This window comes from Colossoma macropomum, unplaced genomic scaffold (genome assembly GCF_904425465.1).
Source record: "Colossoma macropomum unplaced genomic scaffold, Colossoma_macropomum, whole genome shotgun sequence".
Taxonomy (NCBI): Eukaryota; Metazoa; Chordata; class Actinopteri; order Characiformes; family Serrasalmidae; genus Colossoma; species Colossoma macropomum.
The window spans coordinates 6,966,468-6,992,613 of record NW_023494786.1 but is presented as its reverse complement, the minus strand read 5'-3'; the positions used below and the strand labels follow the sequence as shown (position 1 = coordinate 6,992,613).

The 26,146-nt window shown below is 40.5% G+C and overlaps 1 protein-coding gene across 1 annotated transcript in view; it reads left to right on the top strand.

Annotated features, from left to right (window-relative positions):
- Window positions 1–14,804, top strand: part of nectin3a (nectin cell adhesion molecule 3a) — a 40,000-nt gene extending 25,196 nt beyond the window's left edge. Inside the window, exons 3-6 of the mRNA XM_036559026.1 lie at window positions 4,107–4,406; window positions 7,196–7,313; window positions 8,195–8,346; window positions 10,813–14,804. Coding sequence (XP_036414919.1) covers window positions 4,107–4,406; window positions 7,196–7,313; window positions 8,195–8,346; window positions 10,813–11,444 — 1,202 coding nt within the window. The 3' untranslated portion in view covers window positions 11,445–14,804. The remainder of the gene's footprint in view (window positions 1–4,106; window positions 4,407–7,195; window positions 7,314–8,194; window positions 8,347–10,812) is intronic.
- Window positions 14,805–26,146: the final 11,342 nt, after the last annotated feature.

Sequence of the window (26,146 nt, the reverse complement as noted above, 5' to 3'; positions counted from 1 at the left end):
CCTAGCTCTGCAGCCTATACAGTGCAACCTGGCAGCAGAAATGCATGTATACAGCTCTGCTTGTCAGTGTGGGTGGGAAAAGTGCAGTTTTGCTCCCTCTCTCCACTCCTGACGGGAAATCGTTTCCCCACTCCCCACCAAACGCATCAAACAGCCTACACCCCCCACCAGCTGTCAGATTCACCAGCTTTCTTTAATTTGCTCTATCAAAGGGCAGGGGTGGGGCAGGAGGGCAATGGGAAAAAAAAGCATTTCATCAGCAACAGAGCTTCCATGTGATGAGGGTGGTAGAGGCAGAGGTGAGCAGAGTAGCCTAAAACCATACTCAATTAATTAAAGTATTGTTGTTTTCACATAAAGACTGTAGCAGAAGTAAAAGTATCCTAACAGGAAAAGAAACAACTTACAAAAAAAAAGATCATTGAGGAAAAAACTAAAGTACTGAGTCCCCTATATTTATCATTCTACTTCGAGTTCAATACACATTTCTTTTTAACTGACTGCTTCTTTTGCTTTGAGTGACTCTGTACCTTCATAATTTTATTAAAATAAGTAACTGAACATTCTATTTTGTCACTACCAAAACAATCACAACACTAGCAAAACTTTACCAAATGTGTCAGTAGTGACCATTTCGGGAGTGACAATTATAGCTAATTTTAAGTATAAAATAACATGTAGTATTTTTTTTCACAAGTGTAAGTATTATTTTCACCCTAACCCCTAAATTTAGAGGCATCTCCCAACAGAAAGTACTTTGTAAATGATGATTTTTTATATATTTAACATATTACTATCTCAGTTAATGCCTTGGGTTTAAATATATCATAATATAATCCTTGTAAATATCTGAGGTCTGAAACACTAACAGAGGGACCGCAGTTTAAACTAATTTTGTAGAATCGTCCATAAAATTGCACTTCTTGGTTCATCGTCTGTTACCATAGTTTATTAGGTGCTTTTCTTCTTTTTGGGTGGATTCTTTGGTCTAAAGCAAAATGCTAAAGTTTAAAAATTGAGAGGTATCAGACTAGACCCTGAATCAACCAAACAAAATCAAATCAAATGGCTAAATTGGAACTGAGTGAAAAGTTAATAATTTTCCTCACAAATATACTTGAGGAGAAGTATATTGCAAAGTGCAAAGCCAACAAAATTTTACATGTAACTCAGCAGATGTAACTAGTTATTACCCACATCTGGGTTCAGGGAGTGGGTAAGATGAATGTGAGGGTGGTGCCATTCTGGCAGTCAGATGGCAGAGCTCTGTCTGGCCTGGAGCACTCCAGTTGAAGAGCTATTTTTGTAGCAGGGGGTCCTCAGGGTTGTTTGGAAAGAGAAGCAGGACGGGGGCAGGTGCCTGGAGCAGACGGCCTTGTCTGCTGGACAAAGTTGTCGTTCCTGAGCCACATGGCCAAGTTGTTACAGGAAGGAGCACAGCTGTTTGAGCTCTCTGTAGAGAAGTACAGGTGAAAGAAGACTTATGGGAAATCCATCATGCCTACAAACTCAGTTTAGGGTCGAATTTAGGGGGCTAACACTGTAAACTGTAGCCCTGTAATGTATTTTTAATGAATGACATTTCATTCAGTCAGGGTCACAACTGACTAAAGCAGGCCAGCAGGGTCTGCACATTTCAAGAGTACTTATATGACTATAATTTTATTTAAGCTCTTAAATCTTATTTTACATACCTTTCAAATGATATGAACATTTTGATACAAATACAGATTTTAAGTCCCTTAAGATTGTGGTAATATAACATCATCTGATATATTTTATATTCATATTTTAGATGAATATAACTGATGATTGTTTATATACAGGCAAACTTGTTCTGTTTTGAATGATGCACCTGCAACTCACGTGAATCTTAACTGGGGGGGGGATTCAGATAATTCTGAGAGAATCTTTCTTCTCCCCCAAACAGCACAGCAGCAGTTCCCGGTCATTATTCGGTAAACCCACAGATATGATATTTAATTTTTATGGGCCAATCAGAACGAAAATAACGTTACCGAAATGTGAGCCATGTTTCGTGTGCAGTGAAGTAGGTTTCATTTTTGCATATTCAGACTTCTTTCTTCAATAGCTTTTGAATAGTGGGAAAAAAGATTAATATATATGTAAATTATGAATGTCAGCAGCCAGGACAGTCAGCTTTAAGTTAATTTTCATCTGAAATGCAGAACACTGACTTACGTTAATTGTCACAACTGCTATAGTAACTACAAATTATATAGCGATCATCAGGGTCCAAGCACTATACACCGGAGCCAGAAGAACACAAATGATGGACAAAGTTTGTAGATTGGCCTCAATTTATTAAAGATGTAGGGTCTCAAAAGCAGATATGTAATTTTGTGCATACTGACCTTCTGACCTCAGTATGGAAAAAAGTCAAAAATACCTACTTACAAATGTACAAATTTATAACTACACATTTAGACATAACTTGTATTTGCATTCTTGTTGAACTCAGTGAACTACATGATTTCACAGCAACTACCCCTGTATTTTGGTCTAAGACTGCACAAGGATTTTCATTTTGAAATCATTGAGATTTTCTTCTAGGTACAATGCCGCACCAGATTCTGCTACAGGGCGTTGGTTTTTTAACTTGTTCTTCACTATTTATGAGTTTTCTTGGCTTGTTTGGACCGATATGTCTGTCATGTGACAACTATGAATTGTGAGATATGGGTCACATTTGTTTAAATAAACAGCAGAGACTCAGTCTTACATAGTAAATAGATTGTGGCACTGTGGGCTGGGTTACCAAGATTCTTTGTGGTTTTGGTTTCTGTTAATTATTTTGTGTGGGGGGGGCGGTGCTATTTTCATTCTAAAGCTTTGGTTTAGATACATTAATTTTTCTTATTTTGACCATGATGGAAAATACATACATATATATATATATATATATATATATATATACACACACACATTATGTTTGTACAAAACAGGAGCATTTATACAACAAAGTTTACTACACATCAATTAACTGTGAATTACAGTTTATTTTTACTCTATTATTTTGCTGTCTTGTATCCTATTTTACCATGCCTAATGTTTAAACCCAAATCTGCATTGGTCTGCATGTCCTGACATTTTCATACCAGTCATCGCTGCTCTGTCTTATAACTGCAAATTCAGCATCTGTTTCAAATTTGAGACATTTAAAATTATGTTACTTGGTATTTTTATATATTTTATATGATATTTTTTTACTCTTTCAGTGAATGGCAAGTACTTTTACTTCTACACAAATAGATGACCTCTAAAGTTACAGTACATCTAGTGTGTAGCTTTCCAGCGATGCATTTTGCATAACGCATCGAAACTGACATGTCAGACCTCGGTTGATGATACCGTTCACTGAGAACACTGCATCAAGATACTGTCATTTTCCTCTCAAAAACCTTTAAACAGAAGCTTTTAAAAACACATTCAGCGCAGATATGAAGAAAACAGTTCTCCTATCAGCATGCTCACATAATATGTGATTGCTGACATCATGCATTTTTAATGGAGGATCTGTGGAGTCTGGGTAATCAGTGAGCTCCCCCTGCCAAGCAGAGCACACTGAGGCCAAAGCTCTCAGTCTGCATGCCTTCCTTTATTTTATAATGCTTATTATTTATTCAGCTTGTTGTACAATGGATCAATATCAGTAACTCATTTTAAAATGGATTCTAGGGTCGTAATGATTTTTTAAAAATTGTTCTGATTTGACCTTCAATTTTAATGTCACATTCGCATTTTGGTGCCCACCACATACACCTATCGTGACTGTGGAATATGGTGAAAAATAAGTTGATCGTTATACTGCCATTTTACAAAATTGTTCCCTTCGTATTTCAAATAAAGTCACAATTGTGGCTGCGTTTCTTTTGTTGGAACTTTAAAATCGGACCTTAGTCCAAACAAGACCCCAAATACTGGATACAGGCTGAATCAATGCAATGGAACATCTAATTCACACTTAACCAAAATTGCAGTCATATAAATAATTTAATCACAATAATTTTTACACCCCTAATGGATTCTTATTTTTATCCTTTCAGTCCCTGCCATATTGACTTCTTTGTCTTTCCCTCCCTCAGTCGAGCCAAAGGTGTACATGTCCGCAAGTTCTGCTCCACTGGTCGACGGTGATGTGGACAGTGTAGTGGCCACCTGCACAGCTGAGAGGGCCCGTCCGCCAGCCGAAATATTATGGGTGTCAGACCTGTCTGGACGTTCAGAGGAGATTGTCCAGGACGAGCCTAATGGCACCACCACCACGCATGTGCGCTACATCTGGTCACCTTCCAGCCACGCACTCGGCCACACCCTCACCTGTGTGGTCCGCCACCCAGCCCTGGACATGGAGTTCCGCGCCCCCTATGTCCTCAACGTGCAATGTGAGTTACCAAGCCATGGTCTCCCTTCAGACAGTGTTAATCTTGACATGTTTTAATTGAATAATAGCTTTAGACTTTCAACACAAATGTCCTTTAAAATTTAGTCAGTCTTATCTTTAGTCATATTAATTGCCGTGAATGTGTTTATCACCAAAGTACATCAAATCTGATGTATCATTTACAAGCAAAACACACCACTGATACCAGCATTATCAGTAATTCGGCAAACTACACCAGACAATGCGGGCAGGAGAGCAATGGATTCAACATCTATTATTGAAGGTAGTGTTGGACGGTATCCCTTTTAGTACCGTCACTGTTACCATTTGCTTTTCATGGTTAACAAATAAGTGAACGACAGTTTGTTGTACTCACTGCTCTCAGGGTCTTGCTAGTAATGTCTTAAGAGGTTTCAGCACCTGTAACTTTGTCTTCCAGTCCCTGGAGCGCACAGATCATTCCAGGATGTATGTTGCTATAGCCCTTATGGTTTTGTAAGACTCTGAAAATATGCATGGCCGTCCATGAGGAAGACCTTTGAAAGAGCAGAGTACCTGATTTATATCCCCAGCCTGGTATGAAGCTTTGCCATTGCACTCTGGTGCTCATAAAACCATTAAGATTCATTTGAACGTTATAATCCTCGATGTGCACTTCCTTTGGCATCTTGAACTGTTGGCTGCTGTCTGTTTGAACAGAGTGCTGCTTAATGGAGATGGTTTATGAAATATTGATCATAGCCCAGCAGTGCTCACAGTGGGAGCGGAACCACATGAGGTTGAGGTTATACACAGAGGGGGAGCCTTTAGTGCTCAGTAAAGCCCCTCCAATGGCTTGTGCAAAATACTGTAGTCTATCAAAATTATTGGGACACCACTGTAATTGTTTCCAGAATCTTTGTGCAAAATATTGTTTATTTAAAAATACAACAGGTAACGAACTGAAAGAGATAACTGTACTTTCATGATGAAAGTCAGTGTGCAGCATTGCAGTGCAACTAAAATTCAAAAATCAGCTGTAGTTGATGTGGTATTGTGGTTAAGAAAACAGTAGGCAATCACGGTGCATTGAAAACTCGCTGTTGCTCGAAAGGAGTGGATGCCAGTCCTGCTTCCCAGATACCAGATGGGCCTTCCACAATGGATGAATGCAGTTATTCAGGCTCAAGTTGGACCTACCTACACTGCAGTGACAGTATGATTGTACCTTGTGCTTGTGTCCCAATACCTAGGGCGTTAAAGAAGGGCATTTCCAGTGTTTATCAGTTACATTTGTCAGTTATATAGAAATTGTAATTTAATTAGTATTGAAACATAATAGTGAAAACTGTAGTAAACAGTTTTCATTTCAGTGTATTCACTGCCACATAAGTACCATGAAAGTGTGTAAAAAATGGTAATATGTAACAAGCAGTTGCTTTCATTTTGTCACCAATCTATTTCACACTGAATAGTCAGTGGTTTTCACTGGTAACAGTGACTGATTTTCATGGATCTATTTCTCACTGTTACTATGATAGACCACTAACCATTGGTTATCATTGATTAACTACTTAAATCCAATGACAGGCTGGTTTACTTTCTTTTTTTCTATATTTAATATTGCATATTCTTACAAAATATATTCATATTTTTTATATTTTTAATATTTATATTAAGTAAAATATCATTCTTTATTCATATAGCTCTTGTTGTATTATTGTTTTGCTATCTGGTATCAACTAGGGGGAGATGGGTTCCTCTTTTGAGTCTTTGTTCCTCTGCTCCTAGGGAGTTTTTCCTTGCCACTGTTGCCCTTGGCTTGCTCATGGGGGCTTGGACCCAGATTTTCTGTAAAGCTGCTTTGTGACAACGCCTGTTGTAAAAAGTGCTATATAAATAAACTTAACTGGGTCTGCTCTGTAGTACTTTCACAGGCCACACTTCTTCCTATGGTTAGAGAGTCTGATGCATTTTGGCACTCATTGTTGCCAAGCACTGCCTTCTTTGACAGGAAATGGCCAATTGACTGACATGCAAAATAACCCACCACTGACTGTTGTTTTTGTGTGCCATGCAGGGGCAGGCAATTGTCATCCAACAAAGTGATATGCACCTACGAATGTGAAGATAAATAAATAAAGCTATTGAATAACGTTTAAAGATATGATGCCCGAGTTTACATACATTGATCACACACAGCATCTACATCTTGCTCCAAGACACTCGTAATGCAAAGCAGGCCACTGTTTCTGCTGGACAGATTAAAAGCAGTGGCTGGAAGTGCATACATACTAACGTGTGAATAGCCAGTCAGAATACAACTGACATAATCTTTATAGTTGTGGCGAGATTAACGTACAGTAGCTCTCTGAGTTCCTCCGCGGGTGAAGCCGGAGACTTTCTGCTTCTATCAAAATGCAATGCACTTTCAATTCCACAAAATAAAAATGCAAGCAGCAACTCTATTAAAGGGCATTTTAAAACAAACAGTATGTCAACTTGAACTCTACAGTATTCAACTTCTGCCTGTCCATATAGGGTAGGACAGCATGACCATTTAGGCTCATCTGATTGGGCTGCCAGAGCTTAAAATATTGCCCACTTTACCACAATAAGTTGTGTTTAGTCAGTTAATGTTTTTTAGGCCATTTGATACTCTTGAATCCGAAGCCTTTTTGTGTCCAGCCAGTATTTTTTCCTGATGTTTCCTGATTCTGCAGCAGCATGCCTAAGGCATACTGTGTCTTCAAGTGATCCTAGTTTGTGATGGATAGTGAGTGCATTTTCTCTTGACATTATTTGTTCCAGTTGCTCCAGATGTCATGGTGGTAGGCCAGGATGAGATTTGGTATGTGGGACAGGAAAACGCGAGGCTGGACTGCAGAGCGAATGCCAATCCTCTTCCTCATCTCTTCCTCTGGACCAGGTAAATGCATTTGGCTATACATGAGTAAGCACAGCTTATGTGTTCTCCTCCTTCAATCACTAGTTTTTAAAAGCTCCCAATGATTCAAAAAGATGGATCTGGAGTCATCATGTGATCATACAGACTTTTCTTTACCTCATTGACCTATTAATGACAAGATTTCCAAAACAGGAGCATGCAAATATGACAAGATGTTATCATGTCTCCTTTCCTTTCCAAGGTTTCCTTTTCGGAGTATATACCATGGGTATCATCAGTACTTATGGAACATTAAACTGTAACAAAAAACACATATTTAAACCAATTATAAATAGTTTATATTTACAAACCTGAAATGCTTAAACATATATTGTACAAATAGTTTTTATAGCCTTTTTAAATGTAGCACTACTGCTTTTCTTTTGCATTTTGTCCTTTCCAAATTATTAGCAAACTTTAAAATAAATACACATTGTGATACAGGGCTCCCAAGTGGCAAAACCCTCTAAGCGTTGGCTATATTGTCAGGAGATTGCAAATTCAGGCCTCCCTCTGCCCCTTCACTCTGCTTGGCAGCACGACCAGAAATGGCAGCTGCCATTCTTCTCCAAGCGCTTTGCACTGTACAATGACGCTGCATTAGTGACCATTTGTGTCAGGTGGCTTCACATGGCCCAGAGGAAGTATGTGCTAGCCTTCACTCCCAGGCTTGGTAGCACTGTGTGATAGGAGGAGACCCAGCTAGTGGGTCTCCTCACGTGGGTGGAATTGGGGGCACTAAAGTGGGGGAAACAAGATTGTGTTATAGCAAAAATGTCTTCAAGTATCGTGACGTGATATTTTGTCCATATCGCCCACATTTACAAAACGTTTAGACAGAAACTTGGATTTTTTTCTCTCAGGGTGGACATGCAGATGCCTGCCGGAGTCCAGACAGCAAATGGGAGTTTGGTCTTTACTCGTCCTTTGCGGAGAAACGATTCCGGAACATACCGGTGTGAGGTTCGGAATGATGTGGGTCTACGCTCTCAGGATGTACAGATCAGGATACGAGGTGAGCTGATGTATCTCCATCAAAATCAGTTGTGCTGGGCAGTAGGAGGTGAATACAATCTAATTAAAACTGCACTAAATAACACATAACAGGTTTTCTTTTCTGTTAAAACCACACCAGCAAGTTTCTCTCTGTGCTTTCTCAATATCTTTTTACACAAACAATCTAGAGACTCCACCAAAGCAAAGAACCATTTGGAGGTCATGCTCAGGGCCAGAATGTCAGCCTAGTTTGTTTTCTGTTTTCTTTTGCCCTTTTGATACTCGTTTTCTCCAGCTGTGAGTCCAGAGAGCCATGTAGTTTGTCCTCCCTCCTGCCTGAACTTGGGAATAGAACCATCAGTTCTTCTCATTTGTCAGTACACAAGACTAGACGTGCTGTTTGATACAGTGGCCTCCAGAATATGATTGAGTGTTGAACAAAGTTGGGAGTTTCTGGGAGTAATAGAGGATGTTCCTCTTGTCAGAAAGGGAAAATGAAATGCTGTAGCTTTTGTGGTGTTCAACATCTGTTGCTACTGAAGTATGCATGATAAAAATGCTCAGTGAGGAAAAACTGACAAAGTGACAAAATGTTCAAATCTTTTTTCCAAGCTGGATAAATACTCACTAGAATTGGCTCTACGATGGCTTTTGAGCTATACATCTGGCAAACCTGCTGCTCTGTAGGCATGGAACTTGAGAACCCCTCATCTCCTACGTCCGTGTAGTGTTTTTTAAATCACAATCCAAACAGTGACTTCAGTTCTTGGGCTTGAACTTCTTCAGCACATGAACGTGGCTAAAAAGGTTAGGAGCAAAAGCCAAACCAAGCTCCATCCGTTAGTGGGCAGATTGGAGTCACGTTTTAAGAAAACCTCACAGTAGTTAACATTGTTTACTAGCAGTTATCGCATTTTTTTATGAGTGTGGAGGAGCAAAACAACGCTTCTCTCCTGTCGCTGAAACTTGAACCCAATTCTCTCATGCCAAGTGAACCCGTCACAACTTTCGAAATCTCAGAATCGCTGTATGCACTGCACGAGCTGTCGCAGATGAAATTCACACACTGCATCTTTTACCCAGAGAGATCTTTGACAAAGCACATGATGACAAAATGCCACTGCCTCGCAGAAATAAAAGCGAGGGGCATCCATCATGTGCCTGGAGATTGGGAAACTTGTCATTGTTTCTGCGGGAAAGAGTTGTGCAGGAAAAAAAAGACTTGCTTTCTCCACAGCCCTATAGCCCTCCTTCCTTTTCCCGTGCATATTCGCTACTTCAAACCCAGCTGAAGCGGCTGAGACCAGTATTTCATCATGTTAGTTTTTGTTTCGGTTGCTTGTGCATCGTTCAAGAGTTATCTCTCACACTGTCATTGGCTACTGCTTGCTGCTCCTGCTACGGGGCGTCTGCAACATCTTACTAAGAAAATCACGTCGCTGAACTACTCACACTATACAAAATCTCAAAAACTTGTCTTTGACAAAAACTGGGGCTAAAATTGTGTAGTGTACCCTCTGCTTTACTCTGATCCAGAATCCATTCCAGCATTTCTAATATATTTACAAGCTGTCTGTTTGCCTGATCAGTGAGATGCTGCAAACTGTGTTAACAGCAGTCTAAGTTTACTGTGCGTTACACCGTACAAGATGATGCTGATAAAATCTTGGCCAAATTCTGTGGCTAACAATATGCAGTATCATTTATATTTATGTGTGCTTCAAGCCAGATGCAAAAGATTCTATGAGGGAAGAAAATGATGACATCCTGATTGAGTCATCCATCAGTGCCGCTCACTTGTAGCTGGCATGAGTTGTGCATCACCTTCTGCCGATCTCCTACTGGTGACAGTTTTAGAAGTGTCATAGCAGTGGTCTCATTCTGAGATTGTTGTCTAAAATTTCTGGCGCTGTCCGAACTTTGTTGTAGTCTGCCTTTGGTTGCAAAGGTACTAAATTAGACACCGACTTTAGCTCTCCAGCAAACAAATTCCTTCACGATTACTGAGAAGGGTATCAAATATAGTGGTTTACTGTCATGTTTTCAGCTAAGCCATTGCCTTTTACATAGTCATTTTCAAGTTTTTATTTGACTGATTAAACTAGATGAGGCACAACTAATGTAATGCTAAATTCAAGTATGAATTGAATATGAAAGAACCATGCATACAAATGTTCATGAAGGTGGAATAACTTTTCAGGTCAAATTTGTTACACACCTAATCCAACTAACCGGCTAATTAGCAAGTCCTTCCTGAGTTGAAGCTCAGGGAAAACACTAAAATGTGCAGTGCAGGAGGAGAGGATTGGGAATTGGAGTAATCTTGTTCAATGTCAGTTAATGTGCTTTATGTTTGTTAGTTGCACTTCAAAGCTTGTAATTCATAATGTCTCCCTCTCATTTTCCTTCTCTGTCCTTGCTCGATTTTCTCCATATTCTCGATTACAACCCAACATTCTATTCTGTTCTCTCTTCTTCCTGCCAGAGCCACCACCCACTACCACCGTCCCCACCACCACCACCAGTGAGGCCGTCGTGCTTGGCTCCTCTAGCACATCTCCAACCCAGCGCCACGCCCACTTTACCTCCCCGACGCTGGCCTCTGTGGCAGATGGCACCGTGGGCACCGTGGTGGGCGGGGCCGTGGGCGGCATCCTGCTCCTGGCGCTGCTGCTTGGACTGGGGGTGCTGTGCTACGTGCGTCAGCGGCGCACCTTCCGCGGCGACTACTACACCAAGCAGTACATGGGCCCATCCGACATGCAGAAGGAGTCGCAGCTGGATGTTCTCCAGCCGCACGAGCTGCAAGACGTGTTTGGAGACGACTCTGGCAAGGGGAGCCAGGACCTGAAGCCCAAGCCTGAGGGAGACGTCATCTACCCTGATTACACCAAAGACGAAGGCAGCTGGGGCGACAGCCTCCAGAGATCGTGCCCTTATTATTCCGACCACCACAGCCACCACAACGTTAACCCAAGCGGGCCTCCTGTCCACGGCCCCACGCTGAACAATGGCACCCCCTACCTGCAAGACAGCTGTTTCGATAACGGCACAGACTGTGATTACGTTTCTCACACAGACGGATCCGTGATCTCTCGCAGGGAATGGTACGTGTAAAAGCAAGAAGAAGGAGGCACTGTTGGAAGACGATAATTTAAAAGGAATAGAGAACTCAGTACTACCAAACTTGTAAAAACACAAGAGGAATAAACTGTATATCATGCAGATGAAAAGATGTATTATTTTGTAGCTATCATCTTGGAAGGACATTTGTCTTCAGTGGATCACTAATCCATAGTATACGCCTGTTATTTTGTATTTTAAATGCAAAGGGAGAGGCTTGTGTGGTTATGATCACAGGGTAGCCTGAAGCAATGAAAACAAATTTGCTAAAATTGAGCTACTCTGTGTGTACATATCCCTGCCAGACACCACTCTGCATGTGATTTCAAGTTCTAAACCAGGTGGAATATATTCCCTGCTCTTTTCATGTACCCATAATACTACATTGATTTATGTTTAGTCCTTCAGACTTCCTTTAATATGCTTTCTAAGCAAGGAGAGCTGCTTTAATGTTGCATTGAGATGTAACTAGCTTCTATTATTTCTCAACTACAACTAGTCTGTGTCTTTCCACCAGTGTTCTTAATATTGCAAACTCTTTGGAGAGTTTGAGACTCTGTTCAGCAAAAGAATTTGTCTGGAGGCTGAAATTTTCAGTTCCACTGGACTGTAAAGAGAAAGAGAATATGTTTCTGGTTTTGATTTGTAATGACTTTCTGTTTTTTCTATCTTATCCAAAATGTCAAATTCTGCTATTCAGGATGGGGTGATTCTCTTACTTGTTGAAATACATATATGACAGTAACACCTACAGACAGGTGACAAAGGAAGAAGATAAAGTGTCTTAGTGTCTAAGGTTTCGGGCCACTACAAGCCACCAGTAGAGCTTCAGCACATCTTGGCATAGATTCTGCAAGTCTCTGGTACTGGAGGGATGGCATGTCATTCTTCTAAAAGACATTACTGAAGGATGGTGTTTTGATGGAGGTGGTGGAGGGTGGTGTCTAATATATTGATCTAAAATCTCCCATGCACTCTCAAACAAAGTGCCAAAAAAGGTACCCCCTTAAGAGTTTTTAGGCAACCAAAAGTGGTTCTTCTATGGCAGTGGTCACCAGCCCTGGTCCTGGAGATATACCTTCTTGTAGAGTCTAGATCCAACTGCAATCTGTCACACCTAAGTTCTGGTTGCAGGTTGGAACTAAACTCTGCAGGAAAGTAGATCTCCAGGAACATGGCTTGTGACCACTGATGGATTCATGCAAAGAGAAGTGTAGAGTTCAACTGGGCTGTGATCTGGCCACAGCAGACAATTTACAATGATCATTTTCAAACTCTTCAGTTCATTCAGTGAGCCCCTGTGCTCTGTGGATGGGGCATTGCCATCCTGGAAAAGACCACTCCCTTCAGGACAGAAAAGTTTTTTCATAGGATAAATGTGGTCAGTCAGAATACCTTGCTGATTTGCAGTGTTTTTTCACTCTAAGAGGACAAGCGAACCCAAACCATTCCAGCAAAACGCCCCCCACAACATAACAGAGCCACCGAACCCCCTTATTATAGGGTTTAAGCGTTCAGGCCTGTACCATTCTCTTGGTTTACACCACACATGCACCCATCCACTGAGAGTACGGTGAAGAACAAATCATCAGACCATTTCACTTTTTTTCCACATCTCTGCAGACCAGTGCCCGTGGTTTTTACACCATTGTACTCTCAAATCTGCATTTGTCTTTGTAAAGAGGGATTTATGCACCTTAACCCTACTGTTGCTGTTTGTAACTGTTCCTATTGAAACACTTGCCAGTTGAGCAGTCTTTGTGAGTCAAGCTCCTGCCATCCAAGAATAAACCTTTAAAAGTCCCATAAATCTTTTCCTCTTGCCATCTTGATCCAAAATTTAGGTCAGCTGGGCCTGCTCAGCATTTTTATACATGCCACAGAGCATGTAGAATGTTAACTGCTTAATTGTGTCATGCATTGCACCTGTGTGGAAGAATCTACACTTCTTCATTCACTTTGTCACCAAATGTATGTCAGTAAATGTCCCCTAAAATAGGGAAAGCCTGATGCATGAAGTATCAGACAATATGAGTTCACTTTTTGCTCATCTTTTTTAAATGGGTAAGTTAGCAGATTAGTTTGCAGATAGAAGCGAACAGTTCAAGTCCTTCCATCAGCAGCAATAAACCACAAGTTTATTTAGCTTGAGAGAAGCCATGGGGAGGAGGATCCTGACAGCAGCAGATCTAAAAGATCATGAGTAGCAACAGAAAGTCTACTAGCACTTGTGGCGTTTGTAGCCTGTCACTCCGTTTGATTCTGATCTCTTCTTCTTTCTTGTTTTTCCTTCCTCCACCCTTGCTGTCCATCCACTCCCATTCATTTGCTGAAAGGGTTTGTGTTTCCAAGAGCACACCACTTCTTACACCGCACATCTGCTGCATGTGCCGCCCAGACTGCGTCTCAAAGTTAGGCCTCACCTCAAAGATCCAGCTTTTTAATTAAGGCTCACCCTCCCCAATCGATGCTTTCAAATCAAGCTTTATTCTAGTTCAACCTCAAGCATGGGCTGGGCATCTGTATGCAAGTGCACACAAGATTTTCTTACAGTAACAAATATAGCTTGGACATCTGTTTTTAAGGTGGCATAATTTGACCATTTCTGCATCGGAAGGCATTATGTGTCCTTTGCGTATTACTCAGTTTCCTGATTGCTAATCTGAAAATAAGCACTCCCTGCAGTTCATTAGAATTTCATTTGTCTTTTGTAATGAGGCTCGACTTACTTTTGTAAAATTAGAACGCTTCAAGAAATGTTTGTGTTTGACTTCATTTTCTTTTTTGGAAATGTTTTCACTTAATTTAAACTGTACACAGAAAGAAAAAAGTGTTATTTATATATGTTTATCTGTTCTTATCCAGGAACAAAAAGGTATTACCAGATTAGTGCCTTGGTTAGTGGGAAAATCATAGTTTATGTTTAATGTATGATTGTGTTGGTTTTTTTTTTATTATTATTATTATTTGTATGTTTTTTGCTTTTGTTTTTTGGTTGTTCTGATGTAGTTTGTTGAACGTTTGTTGAAGTCTCACTGGATATTTTGTACAGCAGTACTGTGTGCAGTACTTGGTCAGCCAGTTATAGTAAATATTCTTGTTTGTAAATATGTTGGCGGGGATTTATTTGGCCTTGGAATAAATCTTATTTTTCTATGAAGTCAGAAGAACTTGCTCTGAGGATGTGAACCCTTGTTTTCATGTTCTTTTTTATGTTCTTTTCAAGAGTTGATTATTTTGTACATAGTAGCCTTATGCAAATGACTGATGTCTCACCAATCATTTTGAGAATGAGGGACAGATTCACTTTGGTTTAAAATGTCTTCTGTTTCTAATAAAAAATGTATTCTTTGAGCCTGTGAAAGTGTGGGTGACTTCATAACCAAGAAGATGCTGGGGGAACTGAGGATTTTAATAACAAGACATTTTCCTCTGAAGTGCAAAAGTATTATTACTAATCCTGAACATGCATCCTGTTCAGAAACACAGAAAACAAACATTAATAAAACTGTAAAAATAACAAAAAACTGCCATGTGTCTACAAACCTCCCTCCAAACACATCTTATTAATCCTGCAGCAACACGAAGCATTCTTGAAAGAAGTTACACTGAAAGTAAACCATAAGGCGTATCAAAACCCCTGAGGGCAAAAATGGATGTACTCATTTTATGGTCACTCCATTTTCTGTCCAGATGAATTTGAAAATGTAAACGCTTAACTTTGAAATAGAACACGTTTTGTGTTTTTGAACATCATTCTGTGAAACAAAATGAAGTAGAACTGCATTGCAAAGTCATAAACAGTGGGACAGCAACTGTATTTTCAAGGTGCATGACTTGCTGATCATATCATGTCAGCACTTAAAGGGAAACTCCAAATTCCTGCATCATTCAATCGCTGAGATGTAAATAAAGCAATTTGGTGTGGTTGCTGTGAAATGGTGCATTGTAGAAATGTACCAACTGGGATTTCTTTACAGTGGTGCTGATAGGAACCAGCGCAAACATATATATATGCATTTTATTTACTATCCAAAACCACCAGTTAACCTACACATTATAGTAGTACAGAACACTCTGCTTGTACCTCTCCAAACAAAACATTTTCGGCCAAAAGTTTATCTCACCACCATTGTAAAACTGTCTCAGGCATTAGGCAGTGCTTTTGTAACCATTTCATGCAATAACGTCCTGTCAGGTAGCTTTTAGAGGCATTAAATGCTCTGGACATCTGGTTCCTATCAACACTGCTGTGAAAAATTCTGACATGGAAAGTTTCTCTAGAATGGCATATTTCAAATAAAACCACTCCGAATGACACTGTTTACATCTTCTCTATAGAATTATCTAGAAATTTAGAAATATAAGTGGAATTCCCCTTTCATGCCCCCCCCCCAAAAAAAAATCAGTGTCTGTACACTCACAATCCACTTTATCACAAACGCCTACCCTGTGCTTCTACTCACTGGCCACTTTATGATGTCCACCTATGTGAAAAATAACAGACTGTAGCCAATGTGTTGTCATTCACAATTTATAAGCCACCTCCACTTAGTGGTTTAATGTCTGGTCAACACATGACAAATATTATTTTGGTGGTGGTTCACCAAGTTCTTAGTACAGAATGGACACTGACATGGTGTCACCTTGGTGTATCAGACACAGCAGCATCGTTGGGGTTTCTACATAAGTCAATGTCACTGCTAGGTGGAAAGTGGTTGGTCAGTCAAAAAAATCTTGCCAAGAGCAGTTCTGTGCTCAGAAACTGACTATTGAAGAAAGGCTACAGCTGAGGTCATCAGTTCTGGCCTTGGAGGGTCATAGCCACCAACTAAACCTGTCAACTAAAGGATAAGTTGAATCACGTGTGTTTGAGCAGAGAAATCACCAAATTGTGCTGTACTCAGCCCTCCAGGAGCAGAACTAATTACCCCTGGCCTACTGGATGGGTAACAGAAAGTGTGCACGGCAACAGTCCAACTTTACATCAACAAGGTGGACCTAGGCAGTAAGGGTCCTTAACAGAGTAGCCAGTGACTATGTGTTCCTAGTTGCTCTGTATTTGGCTAGTTTTGTTATATGAGAACACTAAGTCTGGTTCCTCTCCTATTCACTGCCCTACGAGTATCTAGTCACAGCTGAAAGACAGTTCCATCATCAGCCACCCCCATGGCCATGCACCTCTCACACCTGTGCCTATCAGTTCCTGACCCTGCATAACCCTCCATTAGGCCCCAGTCAGCACCTACTCCATCACTGCAAGGGAGAATAGATCCTCAGCGCTAAGGGGAAATCGATCACATCAGCACTGCCCTGCTATACAACACGCTGTCTTTTCTTCTCCATATTGACATACCACCCCCACCTGCCCCACCGCGCCGGATCAGGATGCGCCGTGCAAGTGAGGTCTTGAACGATTTTCACTTTTTGTTGGTCGAAGCACTGCGATCTTTTTGTGATGGGGCCGCCTGCTAGCTTATTTCCTGAAAAACTCGGGCCGTGTTCCAGATTAAAAGTATGATCTGCTCAGGGTTTGTTTGTTAAAGGAATAGTTCAGCTAAAATCTAATTTGATAATATTTTCCCTTTATCCCAAATGTAACCCAGCCAAGGCTTGTTAGGTTTGCTTCTTTAGTTTTGCAATGAACTTACAAGGCTAATGTAACTAATGAGTAAAGGAGGCTTATACCCAATAAGAACTGTGCAAGCCAGAGGTGGGAAATATGACTATAATTTCTGTTATCGAGACACACGGTATGCATTTCGGAGCATATCGTGGATCTCGTCCGTATGCCCTGAACAACTACGTGCTTCATTACAAAAAGAGCATAATTAATCCTGTCTAACTGGAATTAGTGCAGCACTGTATGTGGAATGTTTTTAAATGTGACACTACTAGCATATTTTGCCTGTGTGTATTGTGATACACTACTTTTCCCACATCGCCCACCCCTGGTGCAAACTGCATGCCTAGAACATCTCAGACTTACCTTAAACCATGCCAAGTTGTTGAGTCATCTGAAATAGACTTGCTTATATGCTTCCTGCTGGTATAACATGCAGTTCTCTGTACAAAAAAAAAATAAAAAAGCATGAAGTTCAGGCTTCAAGATGGCTGCCATGACTGCTTTATTGGTAAAATTGTACAAATATGATATTCCTTTAAAAGCTTGATTTGAGGACAAATGCTCTGTTGTTAGGAAGGAGTTTTACTGTACATTAGGGCTGTATGATCAATCATATTTCTATCTTCAATATGAGTTTCTTCCATCATTATAGTGTCAATGACAAAACTTGCCAAATTGTTAGAAGCTTAAGGAGTGCTTCTTTACACTGGGAATGAACGCAGCTCCCTTTTGTGGGGGACAAGTAACCTAACAATTAGGCTACACAGCCAATCACAAAATGCACATGTGATTCATGTGCTCATCTACATTTTGAGTGAAACTGACCACTGGACACTCAGGAAATCTCTAAGGACTGACCCATCAGGTCGGAAACCCTATTCATTCAGTCAACATCGGAGACACGTGAAATGGCATGCAAAAAGTTTACAGACACAGTTCAGTGCTTTTTGGATAATAACGGTGAAGATAACAGAGCATTTTGATATGAAATATATGGATATCATACTATATGGAAGTGCCTTTAATAGTCAATTTAAGAAGATATGCAAAAATCAAGAAAATGCCCTTAGACCCCAGAGGGTTAAAGGAGAGGTTAGATTTCTGTTTACACATCTGAAAAAAAAAACTATTTGCATCATGTCCAGTCCGAGGCACACTGTTTCAATAATAATGTATCGCTTCGTCATTGTGATATCCGACAGCTTTATCACTGCATTATGTGTCAATATCGTACAGCCCTAGTGTACAGGTATTCATGATGCCATGCACAGTTGTAGTTTTCAGCCTTGAGGGGAAAACAACTGACTGCTGAATCACCTCTGACGCCTGAAATAAACATCCCACCCCCTGCTGTGCTTTCACTTCTTTGGTGGCCATGGTGGGCTGTGGAAAGCATGACGGTTCTTGTGTCGTCCTGTTGTCTGACAGTGGTAACCCCAGCGTGATCAGTCATTTGCCTGTTTGTGCAGCCTGAGAGTAAATACCTCTTTATGCTTGGGGGGGCTCGAGTTGCTTCCCCTCTGTTGCTCTAAGAGTTAATCTGTTGGCCGTCGCATGTTTTCAGCCCAGTTCCTTTTCCCACCGAATCTGTCAGCAAGTGTATTTTGTGGCTGCGCCTCCCAGCGCCCCACACCCTGTCCCCAGTCCAGAACACTTGAGCTGGTTTGGAGGGAATTTGTCTGTATGTCTTTCTTAGCAAACTGTGTTTTAACCTTTAATCCACTGCAGGCTCGCTCCCTACTAAACTCCGCTTGGAATTGTGTGAGAGTGGTTTGTGTTTCCTCTGGCCCTAAATCAGAACCCCTGATGGGTTACAATTACTTGGATTAAAACAACTACAGAATATTATAGTGACGGTGCAGGCCACCCCTGTCTCATGTTCATCCGAGAAAAAAAACAGAAAGGCAGAAAGATCAAAACTATTGTTGGCTAATGAACACAAGCCAAGCAATGGGGAGTGCACATCAAAGGCCATGGCTGACACAGCAGAACCGCCAAATTGTTTGAGCTCACGGATTTGGAAGTAACGAAATGCAGCAAGAGAGGGAGCGAGTGAGGCAACCATGTACCTCACATGTACTCCCAGGAGTGGAAATGGCCGGATTTTACTGTGGGGGACCCAAATTGGTAAATCTAGTAAATCTAGTGCATTTTCTACATCTAAAATAATAAAGGAGATTCAAGAGCTAAAGGCTTTACACTTTCTCTTATATTGTGGGAAAGACTTTCTTCTACCATGACAGCTACTGAATATTTTCCCCTTCATTTTATTAATGACAGACTTGTCGATAATTCATATTCAACTTCTAAAAACATATTCTCTTGCTATTCTGTTCTCCTGCCTTACCTTCTGTCCTCAGCTCTCCTCCCCCTGTCCTCTCCTCTTTCGTCTTGTTAAAACTGAAACAACATAAACATTCAGTATCTCTTTGTTCAAAAAATACTTTTAAAAATATTCAAATGGTTCATAGAGGTAGAAAGACTAAATAAACAAAAATAAAACAACTCCCAATGGTGAATGTGACAAGCTAGAAGCAGGGCTCCAAAAAAGCTTCTCAACAAGGTGCACTAAAGGAAGGTACAGAGTCAAGCGTTTGTCAACACAACTAGTGTTGCGACAGAAATTATAACCTACCTTGTTCATACATGCTGTGAGCTGTAAGGTCAAAAACATACAGTGTCTATTCAGTTACATTTTCACATATTTATATATCTAGTTAGCTCACAGTGAACTGCTCAGTTTAGCAGCCTGGCTAGCTGAGTATCAGCAGAGAGTTGATAGCGGAGAAGACGGTTATTAATCTGAATGGAAAGCTCGTAATGCTCAACATGGTGTCTGTTTATGACAAAAGCCGCCCTTCAATAAAATGAGCCAATCAGCTTGCTGTTTAACCTGGAAGCAGGAAAACCTCTGATTGTGGAGATCTTCGCAAGCGCAGGAGCCGGAACAGGCTGTGTGTTATTTGAGCCAAATGCAACAAACTATTCATGCTGTTTTTGTCAGATTTTACCAATGATTTCAAATATCTGTTTGAAACATGTTGAAATGTGGCTTTTGGCTTCAGTTTTATAGGTCTTTCCCCTTCAAGGAGAGAGGAGCCTGGACTTGTATGGCTGGACCGGGTGGGCGGACTATGCTGCATCATGACTTTCCATTGGCTAAATGAGCTTCAGGCTGGACATATTCAACACACTTTTATGACTGCTTAAAACAGCCATATGTGGTTTCATCTATATCACAGTCCTGATGGGCCAGATTAGTGCATTTGGTGTGTTTTTTGCTCAAACACTCTTAATCCGACTCATCACACAATTGCTAGTTTCAGTTGATGTCTTTGAGCAGGGAAAGCAGAAAACTGTGCTGGACTCCCCAACCGCTGACCAGGGGTAACCAGTCTTATCCACAAAGGACAGCTGATTACTTATATGATGATAATAAAGGTTAACCTATGTGATTAAAAAAGAAATGTTTTTGAAAATTGTACCTTTAAAATCTGCAGGATAATGCTGCTAGAAAAACCAGCATAGACCACACACACACACACACACACACACACACGTGTGTTGGCTAAGCCGCTTATCCTTCTGGGCAGTGGGAGGGACGGAAAGCCTATGCCAGCGGTGCAAAATGCCGTGATGTGCTAATCATTTAACCCCTTTATTTAATTGAAAGTAGTACAAAGACAGCACATCAAATGCTGAAACTGAGAAATGTCATTGTTTTAGGAAAAATATATGCCCATTTTGAATTTGATGCTAATAACACGTTTCAAAAAAGTTGGGACGGGGGCAACAAAAGGCTGGTAAAGTTGTGTAATGCCAAAAAAATTAAATTATTAAAATAATAATAATAATCAATTAAAAATGGGCATATATTTTTCAAAAAACAATACAATTTCTCAGTTTCAACATTTGATATGTTGTTTTTGTACTATTTTCAATTAAATATAGACTTTACATGATTTGCATATCATTGCAATCTGGTTTTTTTTTATTCTGCACAGCGCCCCAACTTTTATGGAAATGGAGTTGTAATTCTTGCATAAAATAATACAACAATGTAGCATTCGACAGATCAGGACTTTTTTTTAGAGATATTGACATGTATCCTACTTTTTCACTGACTTTGGGAAACTCTGTGTTTTTCATTGTTGCAGTTCTCTCAGTTATAACACTCTATCAATAAGTGAGGATTACAGTTTCAAAAAGTGCAATCTGCAGACCAGGCAGAGTCAAGCCTTGGCATTTTTGGAAGCTTGTTGAGGGGGAAGGTGTCTTCATCTTCATAATCCCAATTTTTTGGTCCTATTCATGGAATTTGAAATGTGAATCACTGCGTGACTCTGAGCAGATGTTTGAAATGTTTCAGCCTCGCAGTTTTTCTCTTTGCAAGAATTCGGTCATAGGCAGCTACACAAGGCAGAACCACAGGTCTGCTAAGAGGTAACTGCTGTTTACTGTGGTTGGGGTAACTTGTCACATCGTGTGAGCAAGCACAACTGTGAGTGGTTTTGGGATTATGGCCAGAGAGTTCTTTCTTTCTGAACCTCTTGATCAGTGCAGCTGAGGGAGGCAAAAGTCAGGATTTGCTTTGATGGTTGATGGAGTAGAGGGGCATCGTCACAGTATTTGGCCACATCACTGGAGTTTTCTGAAGTACCCTGACTGGAAGTATTGGGTACACATATAAAGATGTTGTTTTGCCTCGTGACTCATCATAGGCACAAACTTGATAACTTGCTCATTGTCAGCCTGTCTCTGGGTATCTGATGTACACAGCGTTTTTACATACCATGGCAAAGGTACAGCTGCAGGCATAACATCTTGAGATAGTGACCTACTGCACTCCACATCATCCAGTGTTGTGCTTTTAGTTTAAGAGTAAAGCTTTATACATACCTTGACACTCTCAGTTTCAGTACCAGAAGGCCATCACCCTCCGCTTGTATGGAGTTTGAAATGGAAGTGCCAAGCTAACGGTGATGTACATTCATTTCCTCACACTGGGTTTAATACTGCTTACTACAGCTCTACCTTAAACATGGACACTTAAACCTGCAGTTTTACAGTCACTCAGCAAATACTTCAGTTTAAAGTCTAATTGTGAAGATTAATGAAGAAACCTTTTTGCCTGTTAGCTACAGTATCTGCTATGGTCAAACCAGATGTAGTTATTGAACAAATATGTTGACAGCCATTTGACAGAGCCAGTTTAAAGGTTCGCTACACAATGTCTCAGTTTAAACTAAAACTGTTTAGTACTGTTTTGGGCCACTTAGTTTATATACATTGACCTCCAATACTATGGTCAATGCAAACATAACAGCATAATTTTTTTTAAATACCATAGTGCATATATACAGGATAAAGCTGATGAATGCGGACAAATATGTGCATACACAGAGTATTTTACAACAGTTTTATAGCTCAGCCAGTCAGATTTTAGAAGTGCAACTATCCACATTGTAACCAAAGTTAGATTTGATCGTCGTGATTGTAGGCCATAATGTTTTCCCTACTATTAGCTCCAGTTCAGGATAATGGCCAACAGTGGAGCTAGAAAAAATATAGTCAATAGGTTAATTTGATATAAATCATGTTGATACATACATTGAGTATCTGTACATTTATTTGCTGAGAGTCCCTACTGCAATGTTTTTTCAACCAGTTTATATTATTCAATAGATAATTGCAATCAGATTTTCTTACAGAGGCCCAAGTTAGTGCATTCCATGTCGATAAGTCGGTGGCTCATCCTTGGGAAACACTCCTAATGCTACGTCTGCTTTGATCAGACTTTCTTTTAGGATGAAACAAGGTCTGATCAAGTAAATGAATGCAAAGTAAGTTAATGCTGCATTCGCCTGAAGCTCATACCTCAGAATGTCTCATCTCTGACTAGGGAAAATCTAAGAAAATTCTCCCTCAGCTGGGAAATACTACTCAGAAAGTCAACATGGCTGCTAACACCATCAACAGCAATAAAGAATCATTTCTCTAGTTTTAAATGATATTTAGATCAGTGAAGTCCAGAAGTTGTCCATTAAGTTACTGCTTCGAGAAAGTAAAAACATAAGAACTTTAACATCAATGAAAGTTACCTTTTTAACATCACTAATGTTAGCTGGCTAGCTAGCTTAGCTCGCTTTCAACTCGCTTTCAACTGAAACATTATAAAAGAGGAGATTATTCAGTCGTCTGAAAATGAACGAGAAACTCGGAATGCTCACCATGGCGTCTGTTTTTGGGGAAAGTCCTGCCGATCAAAATAAGCCGATCAGCTTGCTGGTTAAGCCACAAGTAGGAAAAAGCACCCCCTCATATGTGCGTGTGCAGCAGCCAAAACAGGCTGAAAAAAAACCACATTTTGATTGATATTTCAATCAAATGGAACAATGTATTTATGCTGTATTTGTCACATTTTACCAGTCATTTCAAATATGTTTTTGAGCAATTAATATGACTTTCAGTTTGGGGTTTATAGGTCTCTTCCGAGTCAAAAGGGTCTTGTATGACTGGAAATAACTGCCTGGGGATTTTGCCAAGAGGGCTGTAGTGTAGACAGGCTTTCCTTAAAGGACTGCTTTCATGGAGGTGTTAAAAATAGCGCAATTCCAAACTCAGGCTTCCTACTTCTGACCGAAATCAATCATTTTAGCACAGGCCTGATGCTAACCGTAGATAGCAATATAACCTAACTTTCTACTTAGCCTATCACTCAGAGGTTTAAGCTTCAGTTACATGACAAAATTATACTCTATTGACGTATTCTGACAAAAAAACTAAGATGTGTGTTGCAGTGTCTTATTAGGTTGGATGGTATTTTCCCACCATTCTCTAAATCCTGTTTGAATTCTCTATAGCCGCTTTTCCACTGCACACTTCCAGCTCGACTCAACTCCACTCTGCTCACCTTTTTTGGTTTTCCACCAGGCAAATCTGGTACCTGGAACCGGGTACTATTTTTTTTACTACTTCCTTCGAGGTTCCAAGAGAGCTGAGCCAATACCAAAAGGTGATGTAAAAGCACTACAGGACTAGTCAGAGAGAATTTCTAAACACATATGCTAACGTTAGCTACCAGGTTAGCATAGCCTCTTGTGTCGCCATTTTTAAGCAACAAGAATTGTCCCGTTGTCTGAACTCTGATGTAGTATTTCCCAAAACCTTCCTGTTTTTTTCAGCAGTCTTTTGTCTTGCTGTCATCATCCTCACCTGTTTCCAATGCAGGTGTAGTTAGAAAAGAATACTGAATAAACCAGAAACCCACAATTTTGAGAGTAAAACATTACAATGACCAATGTTCTTTATGTTTTCAGGTACCTCCTGAATGCATGTGAAAGGTCACAATTAACCAAAGGATTAATTAAGGGGTCTCTGACTCCGGGATCCCCCGGGCCCCCTGTATCTTGCACCTTGCACACTCTACTCGCTGTGTGGAAAAAGAGCCCTTTCGCCAGATTACCACTTGGGTCAGTGCCACAGGTCTGACCGTGGGAGTGTGTTTGGAGAGCGAGGGGGGAAGGGCAGAGGGGGGTGGTTAGAAGAGGCTCCTCTTACATCAGCAGAAAAGCACTGTCTCCATAGAGACTCTGCTGGCTTCTCTCTTCAAAAACCAGGGCAGAGTCGCTGACAAGCACGGGATTTGTATCTTTGGTCCATCTCCGAGTTCGCGCTAATATTTACCTAACAACTCCCACGGCCTGCTTAGTATTTAGAGTCAGTTACTGTGATAAAACCACTGAGCTCAGACTCTTTCTGTCTCACCTGTGTTTGCACATCTAGGTTTTCTTTGACCTTTTTGAGGCACCTTTGCCATATTTTTGTTCTTTATGAACAACTGTCACTATCACTTCAAGTCTGGCCAGGCAAAAGCTTGCATGCATGTCCTGGTCGTATTGCTCACCTCAGCACTGCATGAGATACACAAGCTACTCAGGGCCAGATGGTTCTTCAGAAATTAGCCTGAGATTGTCCAGGGCGCTTCAGAAGAGAAGTGGCATGTCTGAATGAAACCAGTGGACACTGGTTGTTTTCCAACTGAGAGGTTTTATTTGTGCGAACCCCTCCGAGAGGGCAACAGCGACAAAAGTTTCTTTGTGCTTTGAACTCCTCTGGGAGTGAGAGCAAAGACAATGGAAGGGTTTCACTGATGTGCTTCATTGTTGCCTGCTTGTATTTTAGAAGCCAGCCAAACTCTCTCTGGGTTGCTCGTTATTTGAGAAAGTAAAACAAGTCGAGCTTTTTTGCAGAATAAGACACCTGTACCAAGCTTTTGGCTGAACTTGCTTATACCTTAACCTGCTATAAAGTGGTGGTCTTTGCTGGCTTGTCCAATGACTCCTTAAAGGGGAATTCCAAATATTTTTCAAGATGTCTGCACAATTAAACCGTTAAAATATGAACAAAGGCGTTCAGAGTGGTTTAACCTAAAATCCATTCTAAAAAAATCTCCATTCTAGAGAAACTTACCAACTCTTTTCACAATGGTGGTGATAAGAACCAAACGGCTAAAGTGTTTATTGCCTCCAAAAGCTATGTCAAAGAAATCTATTACATGCAATGGTTATGACTATATTGTCTGATGTCTGAGACGTTGTTTTATGATAGTTTGTAGGTGTGGCTAAAATGTTTTTTTTATGTTTTGCAAGGCATTCTAAATCAGGGCATGATGATGCAGGGCAATCATCATCATTGTATATAAAACTCAGAAGACGTGTAGGTTCACTGGTCATTTTGATTAGCAAATAAAATGGCTATATTTGTATTGTAGACCCCTGGTTCCTATCACCACCACTGTGGCTCACAATCGGAGCCGGTAAGTTTCTCTAGCTCTGAGTGACTTTGTTCACATCTCATGGACTAAATTCTGCCAAAATGTTGAGAAAATTCCCATTTAAGGATGTGGTTTAGTTCTACGAGAGCCAACGTCTGGCCCTCCTAACACAAAACTCTCCAGTTGCTGGAGTTTTTGGCACCAAGAGAACATGTGTGCTTTTAAGCCTTTCTCATGACCAGGACTCTAATTGGCATCATGACATGTAAGGCCTGTGAACACAATGGGTGGGCA